We start from the raw sequence: 24,367 nt of genomic DNA, 5'->3' as shown, positions 1-24,367 counted from the left end.
TTCTTCATTTGACTGTGCGTGCATACACAGGTGGTTGGCATATGCACGCTACAACTGCTATGAAAGACTGGACTATTTATCTTCAAGAGTTTAGACCCATAAATATGTCTCTATATTCCTTCAGACTCAAGTTATACAAATGCAGGTATCTCCTGACTTTCACACACACGCTCTTTACGTGCACATCCACTGTTGTTGTTTCCACATTCGTCTCCTGTTCTTTAGTGCCAATTACATATTTTTCTAGTGCTTCTTCGTGACAGCAACGGCTCAACTGTGAGTGTTGCCACCTTGCGGACCCACTAATTAGTGCAAATAATCTCAGGCGCATGTGCATACTGCGCATTCAGAGTACGCGTGGTTAGAAAAATCGGGCCATACGCGTTCAGTGCTTAAGCACTCTGCTGATGATGAAGCTTGCGTCACGCTTCCTGTATACGGACACCTAGCTTTCGCATCTGACCGAAGTATAAGGCCCTGTTTACACCTGGTATCAATATGCTTTTTGGTGATCTGATTACAAGAATACACATCACCATTTACACATGGTCACGTGGTCTCTTTTGACCACTTGTGTTCGGACTTCGAATATAAGGTGTCTGACTTCATGACAGCATACATAAATCACTTCAAATGTGTGTTACTGCATGATAATACAGCACAAAAAATAAAAGAACAAAAATAAAGCACAAAAAATATCTGTTTTTCTTTGATCTGATGGTTATTTTCTTACCAACAAAGTTTAAAACAGGCGATTGAGTGCTGCTGTACACATTCGAAAAGATGTGCATTTACTTTACAAAACCAGTGTGGTCACATGCGTTTTCGTGGTTGAATTTGACAAATCTCAAAATGATTTGAATGCCATTTACACCTGTCTTTAGCATTGTACCATTTCTAATGGATCGCCCAAAGCAGATCTTAATACCAGGTGTTTAAGGGGCCTAATACTGTATCCTTACCAACACAACACGTGTACAGTGAAAAGCAGCAAAATAATTGGTCATATCATTGTATATTCTGAGCTGCTTTGGTAATTTTGGTGAGTATTTATTAGTCAAATAAAATAGTGGGTTGTGTACCCAAAAACACATTTAAATAGCATAAGAATAGTTCACCACCAGTGAAATGTCCAGTGAGAGGCGCCAAAAGCAAGTGAAATGGTGTCGTAATCACACAAGCTTTTTAAGGTCAATGTTAGATGGAGGTTTTAATGAGTAAACATACCTCCCTAACCTAAAACTTTAACTAAACCTAATCGATAGTGTCATAAATGCAAATGTGACATGAAAAGCACATTTTCTGAAGCAACCATGTCATTTCATGTCACTTCTATGACAATTTCATCTCACGTGTTAGCTTGCGTGCTTGGCTGGGCTCGATTCTCTGTCTTCTGAGTCCAAAGTCCAACACATCAGGTGAGCTACCGCGCAAGCTAAACGCATTAGAATGTGTGCAAGTGTTGTTTTTCAAATGATGCGTTAAAGCAAAACTGTTTCGATATCATAACATAGAAGTGTGTGTGTAATAGAATGAAAAATGAGTGTTTATAAAGTCATAATCAGCCGTTGTATTTATGATTTGTGTGGAAATGAATAAGCGCACAGTTGTTGTAGCGCCTCTAGTGTTAATTTTACCAAGAAACTGCAGCGAAAGTTAGAACGTGGCATGTGAAACTCAGTTTGAAAAACTTTTGTTATAGTATTGTTCATTCTACGAGACTAGATTGAAAAAAAAAAAAAGATAAAAGCATCATAAAAATAGTCTATACGACTTGTGTGCTATCCTGAAATTTAAGTTGTTGTTCTGTATGTTTGACATGATTAAAGGCAATACCATCGAATATCATGTGTTGTAACTGAATGAGGTGTGCCAGTTTGGAAGTGTGAAAAAGAGAATGAGATATGAAAGCTGCAGTGAAAGGAAAAATTATCAGTAATTATTAGCTATTTAAATTTCCATCTGTTCCTCACACTAAACCTGTGAATGACTTCAGAAGACTTAGAATATAGCGCATAACTATAAAGGCTTTTTTTTCTCTCTCTCCTTTCCAAAGTTTGACATACAGTGTCATTATGAACTGACATTGTATAGAAAAGAATCGTATAAAGATTCTTCAAAATGTCACCTTTTGTGTTCTACTGAAAAATAACAGTTTAAGTTTAGATTGAGGGTGAGGTTTTCTTTTAAGATCTCTTAAAGTCCCATCCATAAGGGTTTAACTCTTGGTCAGGCATGATTCCCTGTCAAACCATCCAAAGAATATAACTATCAGCTACAAATATCCTCAATTCCTCTTGTCCTCTTGCACGACAAACCACAAACATGCACATCAAGCAATCCTCAATCCAGAGGTGTCACTGAACACAAGAAAATAATTCATTTATAACTGCATGTTAGGCGTTCATGATAAAATCTGGACCATGAAATGTGTCCTGTAGTGTCAAGCGAGAGTGTGTCTGCATTTGTGCTTTGAGTGTGCATAAATCAAGGAATAGTTTCAGGAAAACCCACCACTTTGCTCTGGCAGGGCTGTTTAATATCAGCTCTGAAAATGAGCGCTGCAAAGACTATTTGTGTTGGCCAGGGGACCAAGGGGTCTGGGGACTAGAGGAAGCAGTAATAGTTTTCAGGAGAGTCAGTGAATATGTGAACGGCAGCGTTTCAAAACCATTCATTAAAAACATAAATTTGAAGCCAAATAAGATGTTCACAATAGGTGTGAGTAAGGAAAATAAAGAAAAGAGTTACATCTAATACTCTAGTTCTAATTTCTTCTGTCCTGTTTACACCTGGAATAGAGCGAAACAGTCTGGTTCCGGAAGTAAAAATCCAATAAAAAAAAAAATAATATATATATATATATATATACACACACACTATATGGCCAAAAGTTTGTGGACACCATATGTGCTTGATGAACATTTGATTTCAAAACCTTAGGCATCAATTTCGCCCTTTGCTGTAATAATAGCTTCCTCTCTTTTGGGAAGGCTTTCCACTATACTATATGTAGTAACATGGCTGCAGGGATTTGCTCTCATTCAGACACAAGGCTATCAGTGAGGTCAGGAACTGATGTTGGTCGATGGAGCCTGACTTACAGTTGCTGTTCCAGTTCACCCCAAAAGTGATCAGTGGGGTTCAGGTCAGGGCTTTGTGCAGGCCAGTCAATTTCTTCCATGCCAGACACAGTAAACCATTTCTTTACGGACCTCACTTTGTTCACAGGGGCATTGTCATGCTGGAACAAAAAAGGGCTATCCCCAAACAGTTGCCACAAATTTGGAAGCACACAAAGCCCAAGCCATTACATAAAGAAACATTAAGATTTTTCTTTACTGGATTTAATGGAGTAAACAAATTTGTTAATTAGAAGGGGGTGTCCACAAACTTTTGGCCATATAGTGTAATATATATATATATATTGTTTTAGGCGAATTCATTTTTAACGCTAACTTGTATACCTTTAAAGACAGACCTATCGTGAACTCCGAGGTTGTTAATTGATGATTTATACTTCTGCTGAAGTCATTAGCCAAGTGTTATTTCAACTTCGAGAGTGCTTCGACAATCAGAGAATCACTGTGAACAAAGCGCGGCAAAAGAGCTCTGCAGTGACCACCCACTCCCATGACGCATTGTGAATGATGCAATCGAGTTGGTCTTCCTGCACTCTCAAACTACTTAAAGTATTTTGCAATAAAATTAAAATATATAGTTTCTATACTTATAATCAACAACTTTAATCAATAGTTTTGTTTTTTCCATAGTTTTTAATTCGATTACGTCATTTGCAATGCTTCATGGGATTATAGTTCAGCCACACATACCCAGCAAAGTGTTTTAGCACAGTTGTTGATGTTGTTGACATGTGAGTGGGTGGTGCTTTGGTCCTGTCCGGGATGCATCAGGACAGATTAGCATTTACACCTCAAATGCAATGTGGTAACTTTTGAATATCTCCATATGTGATTTTTTATTTTTTTTTTGTGATCCCATTTATACCTGTATTTAGCACTGTCCACTTGGATATCAGGTGTAAACAGGCCCTTCCTTTTTCCATCACCAGACGTGACAAGAGGTTGACTGATAAATTTATATCGGTTATCAGCAGAAATGAATGGCAATAAAATCATCTCCCAAATGCATATGTGTAAATGTTGCACGAAAGTACATTTTGTAGCTCACAGTGTTTCTATATTTGTAGCATCAAGCGTTCATTTTTTTCTTCAAGGTTATAGTCTCTTGATTTGAGTTGTGAGGTTTTCTCAAGTCACCCTGTGAAGGATGTTTTCTGAATACATTGGACAGAAAGATGGCCGTTGCGATTCACCATTCAGTGAATGGGTGGTGTGATGCAACACCTATCATGCATCGTTCAAATTGACTAATTTCTGTGTTGCCCTAGAACATCTTCAAGTCCAGCATAAATTTAAGCCTAATTAATTTTAGCATTAAGGGGCGGTCACATTTATATTTGCACAGCAAAATTCTGCATGCAGATGTTGAGCACGTGTGAAACCAGCAAAAAACGAATGGCCTTTTTTTAATGCTGCACTTTATACTCTGGGAGAGTGAAGTTATAAAGAAACTCGCCGCTTAAACTATATCCTTGTCCATTGTGAATATTCAGTATAGCAGTGTACGAAGCACCACCCACACAGAGGTCACTGCCAAACCAAGCAACATCCTATTGGCGAATTTGCCTGTCAAGGTTCACCAAACTTGAACTCCGCGTGACATCCACGAGAGGAAATCTTCACCACCAGAAGTCCATCACGTGAAATTCACGATCACGCATATTCCCATTGAGATGACTGTATTTCGCCTGCGGAATTTTGCCGTGCAAGGGTAAATGTGACCGCACTTTTAGGATTGTGATGCAAAACAATAATGAAGCTTGGTATGATTCATCATACCAAGCTACATGAAGGCATGTAGCTTGGTATGATGAATCCAAGCCATAAGAAGGGCACACATCTGTAAAAAACCCAATGAATTAATGGAACAATTCTGTCATCCAGGTGGAGATACGATAATGGTCTAGGATAATGTGTTTTTCAGAGACCAGCTTTAGGACTGTGGTTAAAGGTCCAGTTATCAAGGCTTACAAGTATTAAAAGTGACATTTTATTAATTTCTTTAAGAAAAACATAATTCAGTTTTCAGTAAATACTGTAAATTTGTAAAAAGCTCTTAGATCACATCTTATTTTACACAACTTGTTGTCTGGAGTTTTTTGTCAACTGAATGTTCTTGCAAAGATGTTTTTTCAATGTTTTGTCTGTGGAATGACCCAAAAACACTTTAAACTGCAGTAGAACACATTGAGGACTCCAAGTCTATCCCTCACAGCCTTGTTGTCATTCCTGTCAAAAATCAAAGATGGCGCTGCTGTGAATAAGGTCTATATCAAGAGTTGTAGTGGCTTGTCAGCACTGCTTATGTTGTTTATCGTCCCAATCATGGCTGCCCACAAATAGTCAAACCCAATCAGCCTCGCCTGCTGGACTCGCCAAGACTAGGCAAGAGAGATCTCATTGAGTTTGAAAATAACCTTAAAAATTAGGAAGTGCGAGCTCCCACTAAAACAGAGCTTGTTTCAGAAACCTGGACATTATGTCATTATCAAAAGCTTATATTTGTAGTGATGGGCACTGTTAGCAATGTTTCTGTTCCATCCAAACGGTGACCAGCATGATCAAGACCGACAGCCATTTTGTGTATGTTCTTGCATAAGTGACTGCATGGCTGTGCGTTCCAAATATATTCTTGATTCATAGGAGTATGTAGGGCTGTCAACAGGGCTGATTAAACTAAATTAGAATAATTTTAGAAATTTAAAGACATCATCTCAGAGCAAAAACTCTATTGACATCAATAATCACCAGATATTTAAATCGATTTTGTCTCCAGCAAAGAATCAATATATACAAAACAGCGCTGTTTTATATCGTTTATTGCAAAGAACACACCTGGCTATTTACAAAAGTGCATTCCATTTTAAACTAATGTGCATCAAATGAAAAATTAAAAGATTTGGCCAGTTCATATTCTCAAATTGAAAAGAAAGTTACAGTTGTAAACAGGCAGTAGACAGACATCTTTGACCATTGCACAGTGTTTCTTGCAAAAGCAACACTTTTTTATGTTGCCCAGATATACTTCATACGAAATTGAAAAATGAACGGGTAGACGTCATTTAGAACAAAATCTGGCCAAAAAGGAGTTTTTGCATTCGTTTCGGTGGTTCGTAACAACAGCTCACCTGGGCGAATTTTAGGAAAACTTTGTACTGGCTGCTAAACACCTTCTTACTGTCATTGGTCCATGTCATCAGTAGGTGTGACCTGAAGCTCCACCTAATACTTTGTTTACGTTTTTCAGTCAGTATTTAACCTGAACACAATGGCGTGCAAGATATTTTTTTTGTTTGTTTACAAAGGAATCAAATCTACTCAAATACTCTCAAATGCCCATTCACTCATGTGCCATCTCCAGTGAAATCCATTCACACGTCTGGCCAAAGTAAGATATGCCTCTTATCATTCTTTTGTCTGTATTCTGCCAATAACTCTATTTTATGCATCCATCTTTGCAGTTGTGTCAGTGTCATCATAAATTACAAAAACAGAGTGGTGCATATTATGGCCACGTATAGCGTGGTAGCACATTAGCGTCATGAATTCAGAATCTAAACAAGACAAATAAAAAAATTTCTACTGCATATATATTACTTTAAATCATCATCGAGTGGTTAAAACAACTTCTTTTACTGACCTCATGTGAATTCTACTCATAGAATGAGGCATAAAGACATTGATAACACATTTTAATGTCACATTAGTTAAGGTTTTACATTTAGTGTCCCCATATTTAAATGTACTTCCAAACGCCTCCCACAGAAGTGTGGCGGGTGTCTGAATGTTCAGGAACAGTGTAGCGTTGCTAAGCTGTTTAGAACTTCTTTTTACCCCTGAACTAAAAACAAAGAACATCATCTCTGGAAGTATATCAGGGGCCTTAAGCATTCAAATGTGCATTTTTAACTTAAATTGGATGAATTGGAACTAATTTAAACTTGACAGCCTTTATAGTATACCAACTTATGCCAGAATACAAATAGTTTGTTTTGTTTGAGCCAAACAAATTGCTTGTTTGGACCATTACACATTTTTGGTTTATTCCTTTCCCACTTCTCAAGTCTTCTGATTTACTCATATTTATTGTCAGCAAAGTTTTCATCAAAGACAACCCAAAAAGACCATTACTTCGCCTGACTGCATCAAAGAGCTGTGTCCTTTGGTGGAGATGCCAACATTATTGTATTATTTTCAATTTGGCCTGTTGTTTAACTTGAACTTACCCTTTGCCTGGCCTGCCAATAGCAAATGCTGCATTCAATTTACTTTGCACTGTTCACAGTAAGCTGTGGTGTGGAAAAAATAAAAGTGACAGACTCTGGCTGAACTGCCAAGAACCATTTGGCGACTTTGCAATAGGTACCTTGTAGGTAGGAACTGTGTCTAGTACAATCTTTGTTTGTAACTTAATGGCACACTGGCCTCCGTGCATGAGGCATAATGTAATATTAATTTCTAACATATTCTAACATGCTACTGTCAGCTGAATATGGGCCTAGTCACATATTGTCTTGCAGTAGTAGTAGTTTGAAGAGAGGGTCGGGGGCTGCCGTTCATTGAGGTGGAACACAATGGTGTACAGTAGTGGGCCCTCTCATCGTGTTGTCTCTTTAAAGCGTCAACTGAGCGTGCTCAGAACACCCTGCCAAGAGTTGTTCATGTTTCCACACCGATTATAGATTGCGGAGTGCCTGTAACAACTTGCCTTTACCACAGCAAGGGTGTGTGTCTCTTTCTGAGGCCTCTTCTTCTTTCTCTTCAAGTTCTCCACTCACAGTTGGCCTTTCACATCTTTTTTACTTTTCAAATCTTGTCAACATTCCCTTATTTTCACGGTAGCACATTGGTCTGTGGTGATTTTGTTATTGTTTTTTTTTAATTGAATTTTTCCCTGTCGTCTTTTGTCAACTGTCTAATTATCTGCTCTGTTAAGGAAGATTACAGTTTCTTTCATGTTGTTCCTAACTTATATCTTAGTTATGCACACTACAAGACTAAGGCTCATTGCCGCAAACTTACAAAGTGTGCCAATCGCTTCTAGTGTGAGTTGTTCTGACTAGCGAGAAAGCAGCAATGAGCAACAGCCAATGAAATTATGAAAAGAACAAACCCAAATGGAAGGCATCTTTTTTTTTCTTGTTCTGTATAAATCAGTGTGAAAGCAACTGCAAGTGCTTCTCACATATTGTTTGTTCACCTGTAAAAAAAAAATGAAGCATAGGTAATCAGTGTAAGATGGTGCATGTAAACGATCTCATTAGCCGCTTTTCCACTATCAGGCCAGTGTGAGCCAGGGCTATCAACTGGCCAGAGGAGGCCAATAGCCTCAGACCTCGAGACCAAAATCGATCTGCGTTCCCACCATCGGGCCAATAGCCCCGCAGCGTTGCCTAAAAACCCGCCCTTAATATGCTGCCCTGGTGCCAGCGTCACACACCCCGCCCATTTCACAAGCAAGAGCGAGGTATCATGTTATCTACAATATCGAGTTTATATCGTTTGTATATATTAGCTAGCTAGTAAGCGTTGACAACTCACCGACTGTAACTGCCATGGTGTCCCAAGTGGTCTCTCCACTAACAGCGGGACGATGTTCCAACACACCGTCCATGATCTTGAACAATGGAAAGTTCTTTCTTTGGGCATCTCTTTATCCATTGTGCATTTAATGGATTTGTACTGTACCCGCATTTTTTTTATTTTTCCCGAACCAGTACCGTAGTGCGCTGGATACACAACCTGGCAAGTTTGGTGGAACACCGCCTTTGACATTGACCCCGCCTCACTCCCCAGTTGGTCTTGTTTGGCCCAAGGGTAATCGGCGGGCCATAGGCCATTGGCCATTGACCCCGAGAAAGCCCAGAGGAGGCACAATGAAGCCCCAGAAGTGACAGTGGGAATGCAGCTGGCCCTGGCACGCACTAGCATGCCCTCATTTGTCCCGATAGTGGAAACATGGCTATTGTTACAATTGGGGAGGAGTATGATATGTAATTGATGCACCTAGTCTTCAAATACTTGTGTAAAGTGTGCACATACATGACAGAAAACAAGAAACTGTGAGGGGCGAATTCCCTTAACAGTTCTTTTAAGAGCAGTATTTTAGCACAACAACCTGCATCTTATTCACTAACCACCTGCAGTCCTGTTTAAAAGTTGCTGAAAGAGTGCTGTGGCATGAGTATTTTATTTTTTTTTTAAATGCTATTCTTTCTGATGCAAACACACCTCCTTTCTAGCTCTGAGCTATGTGCCAGGCACTATTGACATCCTGCTCTAATTCAGAAGTAAATTGGGTTCTAACAGTACAAACAGCATGTGCAAATTAACGTTAAATCTGGGCATGATTCATTAGCGAAACCCTCATCTTTTAATGTGTGCTGGGCATCCACATTCTGTCTTTTAGTGGGCGCCTTATGTCTTGCAGTCATGCGGGTGTGGGTTGGACAACTTGGCAACTGCCTGTCAAGCCATTTATGGCTACATACCACCCGTATGATGGCTGTGGGCTGCAAGATATAATCTCAGAAGAGGTTCGAGTGTGCAGTGGATCTCATGTCTTCTTGATAAGGCTGAGGTCTGGCTCTTGTGTGCACGGCTGTGTTTATTTGAACTCTGTCTGCCTCCTCACTCTCTATGAGGTCACACTTTTCACAGGCTGAGGTTTTCCAGGGACCGTCGCCTCACTCGCTCTTTTCTTTTCACTCTTGCTGTTGTTCTCTGTGTTTTCCCCTCATGAAATACTGTTGCATTTCTCACCTCCACACCACTGAGTCATCTCGCACATGTTTGTGAATAGCAAAAGGGGAGCTCTGACTCAACAGACTGTGGCACAACACACCAACTTTTTGGTTTGTTCTTTAAAAATAACTATGATGATTTATAGAAGAATTCAGCATTTAGGGAGAATACTTTAAACACTATTAATTAGGAGAAAGCAGGGCAAAAATTGTTCACTTGAATACTTAATACTACTTTTAAGAAAAAAGAAAAACCTCAGCACTGTTTACTTGATTTTTTTTTTTCTTCTGTTACTACTAATGTGTTTCTTTATTCTTCATTTTACTACTGACTTTTTACTTATCTCGAAGCAGTGTTCACTTAATTGAGAAAGGTTTTAATTAGGAGCCAAGCACCAAAAGTGCATAGGCACATATTGTATCTGTTAGTTTTCTTCCTCTTTTTCTTCTTTAGCCATTAAAAGTCTATGACAGCCTGTAGAACCATTTGGAGGAAAGTTATGAAATTGATATTATTATTATTATTATTATTATTTTATTTTTAAATTTCAATTAAGGACCGTTTTGAGTAGCATATTTGTTTTTATCAAGATTTGTGAAATTTGAAATCAAGGGTATTGGAGTCATCATGTTTTATTGTATTGTGATGCTAACTATTATGTACAGTATAATTTCACTGTAAAAACACTGTTACATGGCATCCCACAAAAGACAGTGAGTTTGTTGTGGATATGATGCCAGATTGTGGCATAAATAATAGTCTGACTATGCCACCCTGGCCATCTCACCCAGGCAATGATAGTATTTAAAAAACTCAATTAATCACACCAGAGGATTAATTCTGTCTTTGACGTCAGTTTTCAAATCATTCACCCAATGTGATTGCCTTTGCAGGGTTGGTTTGCTATAAATCATACATTTGCCAAAGCAAACAAATTCCCTCCTGAGACGTTTCTTTCATCCTGCAGTTGTCAGTATGAGACAGCTCAACGGAAGATGTTTATTTAATAGAACAAAGCTAAAGTTAGTTAATCCAGATGTGCCGTCTCGTAGTTCAGTAGTTTGTGTAAAATTAGGCGATCAAAAGCTGGGTGAGCGTTGTGACAGTCAGACCTTGACCAGTCAGCCCATGTTTACCTTCTCTGTCAGAAAGACAGACATCTGGAAATGAAACAACGACTTAAACATGCACACACTAAAAGACACAAAGAAATCATGTCTTTGAGTACAGGACATGGAAATTATGTGGATGTTTCACAAATACTCATCACTACTCAGAAATCAGTTGAAATATATATATATATATAATAAAAATATATATATATACAAGTTATTATATAATGATATATAGTACCTTTATAGTTAAAGTGCATTTGCAGGAAGTATATGAACCCTCTGGATCCACCTAGATTTTTGCAGCAATTGGTCATAAAAATATAGAAACAGTCCCGACCTCAACACTGTTTGAGTTTGTGTCTGTGTTAGACCTCTCAACGTAAATGGGGGTTGATTTCTTCTCAAGCATGCATTGAAGCTCAGGGTCCTGACCTTTCACCCCTCTAACAGCCTCCCTTGCTTTCTTCCCTCAGGTTATTTCCTGGAGTTTGTGGAGCAGCCAAACAATATAACCATAGTACAGGGCCAGACGGCCACTCTGCACTGCAAAGTAGCGGGCTACCCGCGGCCCAGCATCCGCTGGTTAAAGAACGATGCTCCGGTGGTACAGGAGCAGGGCCGAATCTCCATCCGCAAGACAGAGGCTGGATCCAAACTCCGCATTCAGGACCTGGACACCACTGACACCGGATACTACCAGTGTGTGGCCTCCAATTCTGTCAAAGTCATCTCGGCAACTGGAGTGCTCTATGTGCGGCTAGGTAATGCGGATTCACTCTAGTTTTCTTTTCATATTTTTTTATGCAATGGAGTGACTGCCAGCATTGGTTACGGAAGTATTTTTACTGTTCAGAGTTCTCAGCCATTAACCAAATCAATCAGCTCTGAGATGAATCACACCAATACAAAACTTTTATTTGAAAAAAAAAAAAAAGGATTTAAAAATCGTTAAAAATAAAGATGAAGCACAAGAGTGCGTATTCTTTTGATGCAATAAACTACAATCCCATAAAGCATTGCGAATAATGTCATTAAAAAAATAGTGGTACATTTAATGGATTATGTCATTTAAAATGCTCAGTGGTAGTGGGCAGTCGCTGCTGAGCCTTTTGCCACAATTTCCACCCATTTCCATTGTAAATACTTGAAATCACACTGGTTTGAGGCTTATACAGAAAGATATGGGACAATGACATGACGCTTATTTTGTTGTCTGGATCTATTAAGGTATTCAAAAATATGTTACAAATGCAGTTCACACAGAACAGTTACTTGAAAACACTACTATGATGAATATGTTTTTTAATTTCTGAATTCAAAGTCATTTTGATATTTTTTTTTTCTGGGGGTTAAAGTCTAAAGTGACCTAATCATCCGGAAACAGTATTTTATTTTTTATTTTTTTATTATTTATTAAAAGCTGAAGATCTTTTAAAACATTTTTTTTTTGTTGCCATAATTTGTTTAAAATAATATAAGGCATATTTTGTTTATGTCACATGGAGTAAACTTAAGAAACAAATGTGATATTTGTAACTAAAAATCCCTTATATATGTAAACAATTATTGTGCAAATGTAAAAAATTTTACCTTGAAAAATATTTGAAATATTTGAAAACTTTTCTTATTATTATTCATGGATGTTGTGTACATTCACATGTATTCAAGGAGCAAGACAATTATTTTAATACTTTTTACTTGGTTACACCACTTGATAAGTCATTAAACGTTTTTTTTTTTTTTTTTTGAAATGCTATAAATGTTTTTCAAAAATGTATGAAACAAACGCAGACACAATTATTACATTTCTACAAACTTGATGCGTTTTAAACTAGATTTGTATCATCTTAGACAACCTTAGCTGTCAACGACCCACATATCTTAATAACCTTATAGTAGGTCTGCCTTGAAAGGTTTATACAACATTATTGCTAAATATTAATTTCTTAGTGAATGGGATTTTTACTTCCGGAACCCGACTGCAGCGCTTGATAAGAAGGTGGCACAATTTCCCCATTCATCGCTGTCAATTCTTTTCACTTAAGCTAGCAGGCCAGAGGTTGAAGTAATTTGTTGGCTACATATGTGCTCTTAATGGATAGTTATTTTTGGAAATGATTGCCGTGAATAATGAGGGTGTCACATGAACCGTGCTCACTTAAAAATCCCAGTTTGGTATCCCAATACATGGCTCTTTCAGATATTTGTAACTTAGGCATTAAATGATCTTTCAGTCTCTCGCATTTGAGGCCACAATCAGAACATTCTCCCCTGAACTCTTAAACGTCTCTATCGCAGCTCTGGTGTTTTCTTTGCTGTCCGCCTATTTTTGCTTATTATGTGGGAAGTCCATTGATTTTCAGAGCAAACTAAAACAGTACTGTTTCACAACCGTATGCACCAAATCTCGACCTGGCGTCCCTATTTATTTATAGGAGTGAAGCGGCGTAAATCTCATTGCTTCTGCATTAGGACTCTTCTTAAGAAACAACTTCCCACTGTTTCCTTCAGAACAGACCTTCTGGGAGGGGAAAAACATCCCTTTTATGTGCGTACGGTAAATTCTCCTCTAGGAGCATGTCCAGTATTTTACATTATGCTCTTGACAGTTTTAGGAGTTCGCTTGCGCCACAACTCCTGCCTCCCTGACAAAGTAATCTTGGCCTAATAACACTGCAGTTTTCCCTGAACTGAAAAGGCAAATTAGGATTTGCGAAAACAGCTGCTCCCATGGAGTAAAGATGCTTGTTCGTAATTCGTCCTGTCTGTGTTTTACAGGACAATCCCCGACTCATGGGGGAGCAGATGATTCGTAAGTACAGCTTTTGTTTTAGTTTGTCTCTGTGTATGTCCATATTTCCCTGCTGTTTGTTTCTGTAAATATATATTTTCCACACGCTAAATTGTTTTTCAACCCATCAACATTGCATGTTTGCAAACATTCACACTCATTTCCAAGAGAGGGTTCACCTGTATGACTTTCACTCTTCTGTGGAACACCAAAGGAGAAGTTTAGCAGACTGTCCAAGCTGCTCTTTACCATACAATGAAAATAGATGGGGACTGAGGCTGTCAAGCTCCCAAATGGACAAAGTGCATCATAGAAAGTAGTCCAAATTACTTCTGCACTATATTTCAGGTCTTCTGAAGCAATTCAATAACTTTGTGTGGCGAACAGACTGAGATTTAAATCAGTATCATGCTTGACAGCTGCAGCCACCATTAACTTTCAGTGTATGGAAAAGAGCAACTTTTTCTGCTATAAGTCAAAATGATGTTGAGTAAATTGATGTTGACAAATTTTCATTTTTTGGTAAAACATGAATTATCAAAGTGATAATAGAATTGACTTGATTCTAACAAGCAGTGTTGGGTAAGTTTCTCAAAAACGTAATCCACAACAAATAACTAATTACTTCTATAAAATTACTGATGTAATAATTCAAGTAATCTGATTACAATTACAAAATACTTTACTTTTAAACAACTATTCATAGAAATGTTTTTGTTTGAATTCAAAACAATGTCTTTTTCCTCAGTTGTCGCACACATATAATACAATCATCAGTCAAGGTTGTTATAGTTCTCCCTTCCCAGCTTAATATGCAGAGACAACTATAAGTAAGCCATTTATAGGTGAATTTTGTTGAAAACTGTAAACATGGTGTCTCTGTGGCGCTATGAAAATTCCTGTTTTTAGCGACCCGTCTCATGAGACACAACAGCACTGACTCGAAACAATGGCGCAAGTTGGGCGGCAAAATCTGTTTGACTTGCGTATTCAGGAAGCTGTTTTGAAAACAGTGTTTATTTTTGCATTTATGTTTGGTGCCACAGAAGTTACAGACATCGGCTTTAACTAAAACTGAAACTGAAACAGAAGTCCAAAAATAACCTTGAAAAAGGAAATAAAAATTCAAACGAAAAAATTTTGAAACTGAAACTGTCCTGCATTGCATTTAAAACTAAAATTAAGAAGAAAAAAATCAGTCAAAATATTTTCAGTTTTTGTTTTTAATACCGTGATTTCTGCATGTTAAAAATCTTTTTTGTTTCTTTTATCGTCTCTGTTTGTTGCATCGCATACATCGCCATCTACTGGCCATGATTCTCTAGCAGGAGAAACCTCATAGCTGGAAGGAGACGTACCAGCTGTGTTTGGGGGTTCTTTGTATGGCATACGAAATGCGACAAATGTGGTTAATGGTAATACAATAATTGTTAAGGGTAAATCATTGAATAATGATTATCAATTAATCAAACGTATAACCATTACCTCTGTTAATCATCAAATAAATATTATCAATTATCCAAAGTAGAACCAGTTCAGTGTTTGCTCACATCATGTTCACATTCACAATCATGTTTACTGCATGTACGTTGTAGCGTGCAACAGCCCGCAAACCAATGAAATTGTATGTGTCACACTGAAGTACGCCCATCTAATTTGCATAACCACAAGGTGATAATACAATGAGTGATAATTCAGTGGTTGATGATAATAGAGAAGGGACAATGGCTTGATGGTTAAACGTGAGCAATGGCATAGATTTTGAGGGGGACCAAAAATCTATTACAACACATTACACACTTAAAATGAATGCACAGTTAAACAAAAAAGTGTATTCATTGCATACTCTTAAATATTTATACACTGTATCATATCAGACTTTCACCCACCTGTCTCCCCCAATTCTATGCCAATGAATATGAGTGAATGATTATCTAAAGGGAAAAACTTGAGGGTAATGGTTCTACTTTGGATAATTGATAATCATTATTTGATGATTAATAGAGGTAATGGTTATACATTTGATTTAATTGATAATCATTATTCAATGATTTACCATTATCAATTATTGTATTACCATTAACCGCATTTGTCGCACTTCTTATGCCATACTTTGAATATTGTGCACTGATTAATAAATCTAAATGCCTAGTTTTTTTCTCAAAGTAACATGTGCGGCGCATATCTGAAAGAGAAAAGCCCAACAAACTTGAAAGTGCATCAGCAAAGCATGCACAATGAGGTATTTAAAGACATGGAAGAGCTCAGCTAACCAGGGAAAGCGCCAATAGTATGTTTCCTTCCAAGTTAATAATTAATGCGAAAAGTGCAAATAAAGCAGTGTTTCCATCATACGTGTTAAAGAGAACAAAACTGTCACTTCTGAAACTGGTGCAAAATAGAAATTCAAATGGAAACCGAAGCCACTGTGGCTCTTTTATTAAATGTAACTAATTACTTGGGGTTTAGAGCACGCAGACAAACCAATCTCATGGACTTCATGTTTGTTTATTCAAATCCGGTGCAGATGCCTTTTTGTCTGGGAGTAAAAGCGTGTCAGGCAGTTCTAGGAGCTAAAAGTAGCCAATCATTTTGATGATAAGCTTTGTGTCTGGCATTTCAGAATAGCAACATTTCATATTATGCGATGATATGGAAGATACTCTATGATTGAATTATGTATTTACACGGTTTGTTTACTTTTTTGATAAGCTATTTATATTTCTATAGAAATTCTATAGAAATATATTCAGTAAATGTTTCCATCGTAGTTAATAATAATAACAATAATAATACATTTTATTTGTATAGCACCTTTCATACATAAAATGCAGCTCAAAGTGCTATACAGTTGGAAGTATAAAACAATATAGAATTCAACATTTCAGACAAAATAATACAAAAACAAATCATGGCAATTAAATTAAACAGTACAATGATAAAATATTAAAATGAATTAAAAGAAATGTAGGGAAAGCAAAATTAGATACAAATTGAATATAATGATAAAAACACTTTGAGATATTATTTGCATCTTGGTGTTTCCATCCAGCATTTTTATGCAATATCCCAAAATTAGGATGGAAATCCAGCAAGTGAGGTATGCTGTATAGTTCTGGTACTGGACCGGGGAAGACATCACACTCATCTCAACTGGTAGGCCAACAGATCTTGATGCAGTGCTTTAAAAGTTAATGTATCATTTCTTAACCTGTGATAATGGAAATAGAAATTAAAATAAAAACTAAAATATATTTATAGACTAAAATAAACTAAAACTACAATTCATTAAAAAACCTTAACTAGAACTCACAAACTTAGTTTGCAAAATAATTAATCTAAATGAAATTATTTGAAAAATTGAAATAAAAATGTGAACTATAATCCTATAATAACCTTGCTCAACACCACTTGTTTCACACTTACAATGACTTATTAGAGGGGGGAAAGTGGTGTAGTAATGTCTGAAGAGGTGGGCAACTGGGCATACTGTGAATATACAGTTGAAGTCAGAAGTTTACATACACTTTGGTTGAAATCATTAAAACTCATTTTTTAACCACTCCATAGATTTCATATTAGCAAACTATAGTTATGTCAAGTCGTTTAGGACATCCACTTTGTGCATGATATGAGTAATTTTTCCAACAATTGTTTACAGACAGATTGTTTCACTTTTAATTGACTATATCACAATTCCAGTGGGTCAGAAGTTTACATTCACTAAGTTAACTGTGCCTTTAAGCAGCTTGACATCATGGGACAATCAAAAGAAATCAGCCAAGACCTCAGAAACAAAAATTGTGGACCTCCACAAGTCTGGTTCATCCTTGAGCAGTTTCCAAATGCCTGAAGGTACCACGTTCATCTGTACAAACAATAGTACGCAAGTATAAACACCATGGGACCATGTAGCCATCATACCGCTCAGGAAAGAGACGCATTCTGTCTCCAAGAGATGAACGTAGTTAGGTGCAAAAAGTGCAAATCAATCCCAGAACAACAGCAAAGGACCTTGTGAAGATGCTGGAGGAAACAGGTAGACAAGTATCTATATCCACAGTACAACGAGTTCTATATCGACATAACCTGAAAGGCTGCTCTGCAAGGAAGAAGCCACTGCTCCAAAACCACCATAAAAAAGCCAGACTACAGTTTTCAAGTGCACATGGGGACAAAGATCTTACTTTTTGGAGAAATTTCCTTTGGTCTGATGAAACAAACATTTTACATTTTGGCCATAATGACCATCGTTATGTTTGGAGGAAAAAGGGTTAGGCTTGCAAGCCGAAGAACCCCATCCCAACCATGAAGCATGTGGGTGGCAGCATCATGTTGTGGGGGTGCTTTGCTGCAGGAGGGACTGGTGCACTTCATAAAATAGATGGCATTATGAGAAAGGAAAATTGTGTGGATATATTGAAGCAACATCTCAAGACATCAGCCATGAAGTTAAAGCTCAGTCGCAAATGGGTCTTCCAAATGGACAATGACCCCAAGCATACCTCCAAAGTTGTGGCAAAATGGCTTAAGGACAACAAAGTCAAGGTATTGGAGTGGCCATCACTAAGCCCTGACCTCAATATGTTGGCAGAACTAAAAAGCGTGTGTGAGCAAGGAAGCCTATAAACCTGTCTCCGTTACACCAGTTCTGTCTGGAGGAATGGGCCAAAATTCCAGCAACTTATTGTGAGAAGCTTGTGGAAGGCTACCCAAAATGTTTGACCCAAGTTAAACAATTTAAAGGCAATGCTACCAAATATAAACAAAGTGTATGTAAACTTCTCTCTACTATTATTCTGACATTTCACATTCTTAAAATAAAGTAGTGATCCTAACTGACCTAAGACAAGCAATGTTTTCTACGATTAAATGTCAGGACTTGTGAAAAACGGAGTTTAAATGTATTTGGCTAAGGTGTATGTAAACTTCTGACTTCAAGTGTATTTATATTTATATTTATATACAGTACATATGTAAAATGTGTAAAAAAGATATATATATATATATATATATATATATATATATATATATATATATATATATAAATATTTGGCTGTTGTAATTATAGTCCCACATGTGTTTATAAAATATACTGTATATCAGGGTAAGTTTCATGCTGGCATGATGTACAGAAGAACTAAGAACCATGGTATGGTAACTTGATGTTAAATATGTATTTAAATATATAGGTCTTATTAATGTTCCTTTCATTAGACTACTATGAAAATGACTTTTAATTAATAAACTAATTCATGCATAATACACAATAAACTATTAAGCATTGTAGCTTATATGAGTGTCTTCACGTTAACACGTTGTCTTGTATTACCATATAAGCCTAAGTAAGAATGAATTATTTGTTTTATTCGTATACTATAATGTGTTTTTCTGTGTATAGTTCAAATGTTTTCCTCCTTTGAAATATAAATTGAAATGATTTGATATCATGAGAAAAAGGCACCACTGACAGCAGTAAAAGGCACACACAAAAAAGACATTTGATATAATTACAGGACACAGTTATCCAGGATCTGCAAAGAGCATTAAAAACTAGCACGGGTGCAATAACAAGCAGTATTTTTACAAAGTTTAATTGCAAGTTAAATTTAAATGTGTGTGTGTGTGTGTGTGTGTGTGTGTATATATATATATATATATATAATCATAGTGTTTTTTTTTTTGTTTTGTTTTTTCTTCATCAAAACCAGTCATAATTTAATTTTCCACAAAAAGTTTCCACACTCTCTTGGCCAGGCAGGCCATTTCTTTTGCTGCTATACATTTACAATAATACTCCTAGATTAATGCACTCTTTGCATGTGAAATGAGATACAGCACTTTGCTGCACTTTTATTCAAGAGCTGCAGGTTTGCAATAAACTGGCACATCCTTGAAAAACAGCCTCTTTGCAAAGTCTGCATTACATTGTTACAGATTTACAGAACAATCCAAATAAAAATGTTACATAAAGTTCAGGCTGACATGATCCAAGACATTAAAAAAAAAAAAAAATGTAATCCCCTTTTTCGCCCCAATTTGGAATGCCCAGTTCCCACTACTTAGTAGGTCCTCATGGTGGCGCAGTTACTCACCTCAATCCGGGTGGCAGTGGACAAGTTTCATGTGGCTGCTGTGCATGACATCGCGGAGACTCACAGCATGTGGAGGCTCATGCTACTCTCCGCGATCCACGCACAACTTACCATGTGCCCCATTGAGAGCGAGAACCACTAATCGTGACCACGAGGAGGTTACCCCATGTGACTCTACCCTCCCTAGCAACCGGACCAATTTGGTTGCTTAGGAGACCTGGCTGGAGTCACTCAGCACGCCCTGAATTCGAACTCGCGACTCCAGGGGTGGTAGTCAGCTTCAATACTCGCTGAGCTACCCAGGCCCCCTGATCAGAGACATTGTTGAAAATAAACTCCATCCACTCGTTTCAAATGTTGGGATCCTTCAAAAATATATTAGAAATGACAAATACTGAACAGGTCTTCTTGACATGTAAATGTGGAAGGTCACGTGTTCAAATATGTTTTTCTGGCTGACATCAGAAAGGTTTCGTTTTTTGGAAGATGTTTTTGAGTTTCAATAAATGGTCTTTTTGGACTGGACAGGAAGTTTTGAGTTCTCAAACGGTTTTATCCCTAAAGATCAAGGGAAATGTGACCTCTTCAAAGGCGTGACCTCTATTTTGTGCTTTTAAAAGCTGATTTTTGTTTTAATGGATTTAATGAATGAGCATACGTTTTTAAATAAAGTACTGTTCATATGAGGATTTGTGAGGAGACCTTCCATTGGAGAAACAGTACGTTAATGTCAGGAAGCTTTTTCAGAGTTTTAAGATGAAAATCTTAAATTTCCTCTGAACACAACCACAGACATAAGTAATGTACACAATATCCTGTACCCAGTTACAGCAGATCTCGAGACAGATGAGTCGAATGATTAATTTTGAAAATAAGTAGTTTTGCACATGTCCAGCCTTAAAGGCATAGTTCACCCAAAAATGATCATTTACTCACCCTCATGCCATCCCAGATGTATAAGACTTTCTTTCTTCTGCTGAACACAAACAAAGATTTTTAAAAGAATATCTCAGCTCTGTAGGTCCTCACAATGCAAATGAATGGGTACCAACATTTTGAAGCTCCAAAAAGCACATAAAGGCAGCATAAAAGTAATCCATACCAACTCCAGTGGTTAAATCCATATCTTTGGAAGTGATATGATAGCTGTGGGAGAGAAACAGTTCAATATTTAAATCCTTTTTGTGTCATCTGCATATTCTACCTCTGTCTCACCCATCCACCCTTTCCTGAACCACTGCTGCAGAGATTACAACATTTTTGGTTGAGCAGTGAAAGTAGATTTGTGGAAATTAAAGGAGGACCTGCTGTTCTAAAAAGAACAAAACACAGAACTGTATCTTTTGACAGACCAGTGCCTGACTTCATTTCCTTAAGAACAGAAGAGAAAGTCGGGCAAATAAATCTTGTGACAGGTCCTTATGTTTCCTATTCAAGGTTGTGTAAGTTAGTAATGTCGTTTGCATGACGTTGATCCCTCAGGCAGGTTGAGTTTAGACGCAGAGGTCAGTCGCTCTGATTAGACATGTGTCATAAATTCCAGTCTGCAGGAATGCTTTTGCATGTCTGATGCCCCTTTGTGTGTTTATACAAGTTAGTGCCCGTGTGTGTTTGTGCTATGTGCGTGCTGTTTGTTAGTGTCTATCTCTAGATAACAAGCTAAGAAAATAGTAAAGGAGATCTGAAGCCACTACACTCTATGCAAGTATGTGAACTCAAACACTTCTGGCTACGATTTCATGTATGATTTCATATGCAATTCATAACACAATGCAAGTATGTGTTGCATTCTCAATAGGTTGCCACAAGAGTCATCTTAGCAGGCAGTTGCATGAAATTTCTTCTCCTGTACCTTTAGTTATCAGGTCAACTAATGTCATGGCAGAGCAAATGTTTGTGAATTTGGTGAGAGTAGGTCGATAGTTCTTCAGCTGAAATCAGTCTGTGCTTACTGAAATTCAAACCACTGCCCCCAGTAGCCCTAACCCTAACCCTAAGTGTTGTTGAACTTACGGGCACGTGTGAGCTCCAGTTTCCGTGTAAAATGTCCACAGAGTGACACCAAAAGCAAGTTGGTTTTTAGTTGAAAATGATGTAATACCGTTAAAAGGAATGCATATTTTATTAACTTTACCCCTGAAACCTAACATTCAATGGAGTAAAATTGTTATCTTAGATGGAAAGTGTAACCTCCAAATCATGTTCATCTTTGATTATGTGAACGCAGTTACTTCCTGGTTTCCCGGAAATCACCAACTGATGTGGGCCCTCAGCAGGTACACATAGTTTTGTGGTGAAATGAGCTGTTTGTCTTCCCTCTGCTGCCCAGTACTGCATATGTACCTCTCTCTAGGCCAGACAACACATCCTCTGTTCATGTCCTGCAGTTAGATACACACTGTGAAATGTCCGAAATTCAAGAGACTTTAACATGAGTTAAGCCTGCATGTTAACACTCCTCTGTGTGTTAAAGGGAGAAAAATGTGTTAAGAGGGAAAAAAAGGTGTGTCTGTTAGATATTTGTTCAACAGTTAAACGAGCGAAAAGTAAAAGGGATTTGTGTTGTCAGGCAAAGAGGAAAGTTGTTATAGAGGCAGAGCAAGTTTTTACATTTTGATTTAAGATTACACAAGCAGGGATTCCATCAACATATTTGTATGCATATTTTAGTTTATCGCATAAAAAATGCTGGGTGGAAACACCAAGATGTGAAGTCATGTGACTTTGCCTAAACAAAAATACAGAATTTGCTCAGAGAATATCATTATCATTCCATAGAATCTCAAATGTTGCTCTTATTCAGAAATGCCAAAGCCTGACACCAAAATGATGGACTACTATTACCTCCCAGAACTCTTTGACATGCTTTCGCTCCCAGACATAAGGCATCCGCCACTTAACGCTAGCACTAAGTTCATTAGAGTGTTTTGTCTGCAAGCTCAAAACCGCAAGTAACACTATGTAACAAAATTTTTGTTCCTGGGTAGTAAATGTTATTTCCTAATTGCTTATGCCTCAAAAATATAGAAAATGGCTATTATTCCCCACAAACTTTTCTTTTGTGACCAGGACAGTCACAAATATTTTGAAATTTACCTATTTCCAATGAGAAAACGGGCGAATTTGTGTCTTTTCGTTCACATAAAGTCAGAAAAAAACAACATATGAATCCAAATTAACATGTATTTATACTAAAGTAATAAAAAATGACTACAAAAGATTTAGAAGTGAGTAGTTTTTCGAGATTTACGATTATACTGTAAATCACTTTCACGAATCAGCCCCCAAATATAGTCTCCCATCATGTTCTTGTTATACTGTCCTTGGTAGCGGCATTCAAGGTCCAGTATATCCTGATGGAAACGCCCGCCTTGCTCCTCCGAGTACGCTCCCATGTTCTCCTTGAATTTATCAAGATGAGCATCAAGGATATGGACTCTGAGGGACATCCTACAGCCCATTGTGCCGTAGTTCTTCACCAGAGTCTCAACCAGCTCCACATAGTTTTCGGCCTTGTGATTGCCCAGGAAGCCCCGAACCACTGCGACAAAGCTGTTCCAAGCCGCTTTCTCCTTACTAGTGAGCTTCTTGGGGAATTCATTGCACTCCAGGATCTTCTTTATCTGTGGTCTGACAAAGACACCGGCTTTGACCTTTGCCTCAGGCAGCTTAGGGAAGAAGTCTTGAAGGTACTTGAAGGCTGCCGACTCCTTATCTAGAGCTCTGACAAATTGTTTCATAAGGCCCAGTTTGATGTGCAGTGGTGGCATCAGCACCTTCCAGGGGTTCAATAGTGGCTCCCACTTGACGTTGTTCCTCCCCACAGAGAACTCAGTCCACTGTGGCCAGTCCCGCCTGTGGTAGTGCGCCTTGGTGACCCTGCTGTCCCAAAGGCAAAGATAGCAGGGAAACTTGGTAAAACCGCCTTGGAGACCCATCAGGTATGCCACCATTTTGAAGTCCCCTATGACCTCCCAGCCGTACTCATCATACTTCAAGGCGTCCAGCAAGGTCTTGATATGTATCCACTTAGGCAGCTGGAACTAAACTGAACTGGTGGGCTTAAGGCCCCTGTATTTATACTACTATTTATATTATTGGAAAGTTCTAGAAGTAACTCCAAGTTTACTCAGCACTGAATCTAACTGGAGTGTTCTGGAAAATAGGTAAATTTCAAAATAACACTGTCCTGGTCACAAAAGCAAAGTTTTGGGGAATAATAGCCATTATCTATACTTTTGAGGCATAAGCAATTAGGAAATAACCCTTACTACCCAGGAACCAAAAACAAATAATTAAAAATAAATAAATAAATAAATAAAAATTGTTACACGGTGTAATTAATTACATTTATACAACAGTTAATTCTGGCCCTCGAATCTGATTGGACAAGAGGCGTTCCAAGAGTGCTGATACCTGAGTGCTGATACCTCACACCATCAGCACTAGGATGCTGTACTGTTTGTGTGATTTAGCTTG

At 37.8% G+C, this 24,367-nt stretch overlaps 1 protein-coding gene across 2 annotated transcripts in view; it reads left to right on the top strand.

The window, feature by feature from the left end:
• The window catches only part of LOC127433274 (tyrosine-protein kinase transmembrane receptor ROR2-like), a 216,153-nt gene that overhangs the window by 168,677 nt on the left and 23,109 nt on the right, over positions 1-24,367 (top strand). For both annotated transcript variants that reach the window (XM_051685006.1, XM_051685007.1), the window contains exons 3-4: positions 11,476-11,763; positions 13,781-13,814. In XM_051685006.1, the coding sequence (XP_051540966.1) occupies positions 11,476-11,763; positions 13,781-13,814 (322 nt within the window). The remainder of the gene's footprint in view (positions 1-11,475; positions 11,764-13,780; positions 13,815-24,367) is intronic.

The sequence above is a fragment of the Myxocyprinus asiaticus genome, chromosome 43 (genome assembly GCF_019703515.2).
Source record: "Myxocyprinus asiaticus isolate MX2 ecotype Aquarium Trade chromosome 43, UBuf_Myxa_2, whole genome shotgun sequence".
Lineage (NCBI taxonomy): Eukaryota > Metazoa > Chordata > Actinopteri > Cypriniformes > Catostomidae > Myxocyprinus > Myxocyprinus asiaticus.
This window is presented reverse-complemented; position numbering and strand designations above follow the sequence as displayed.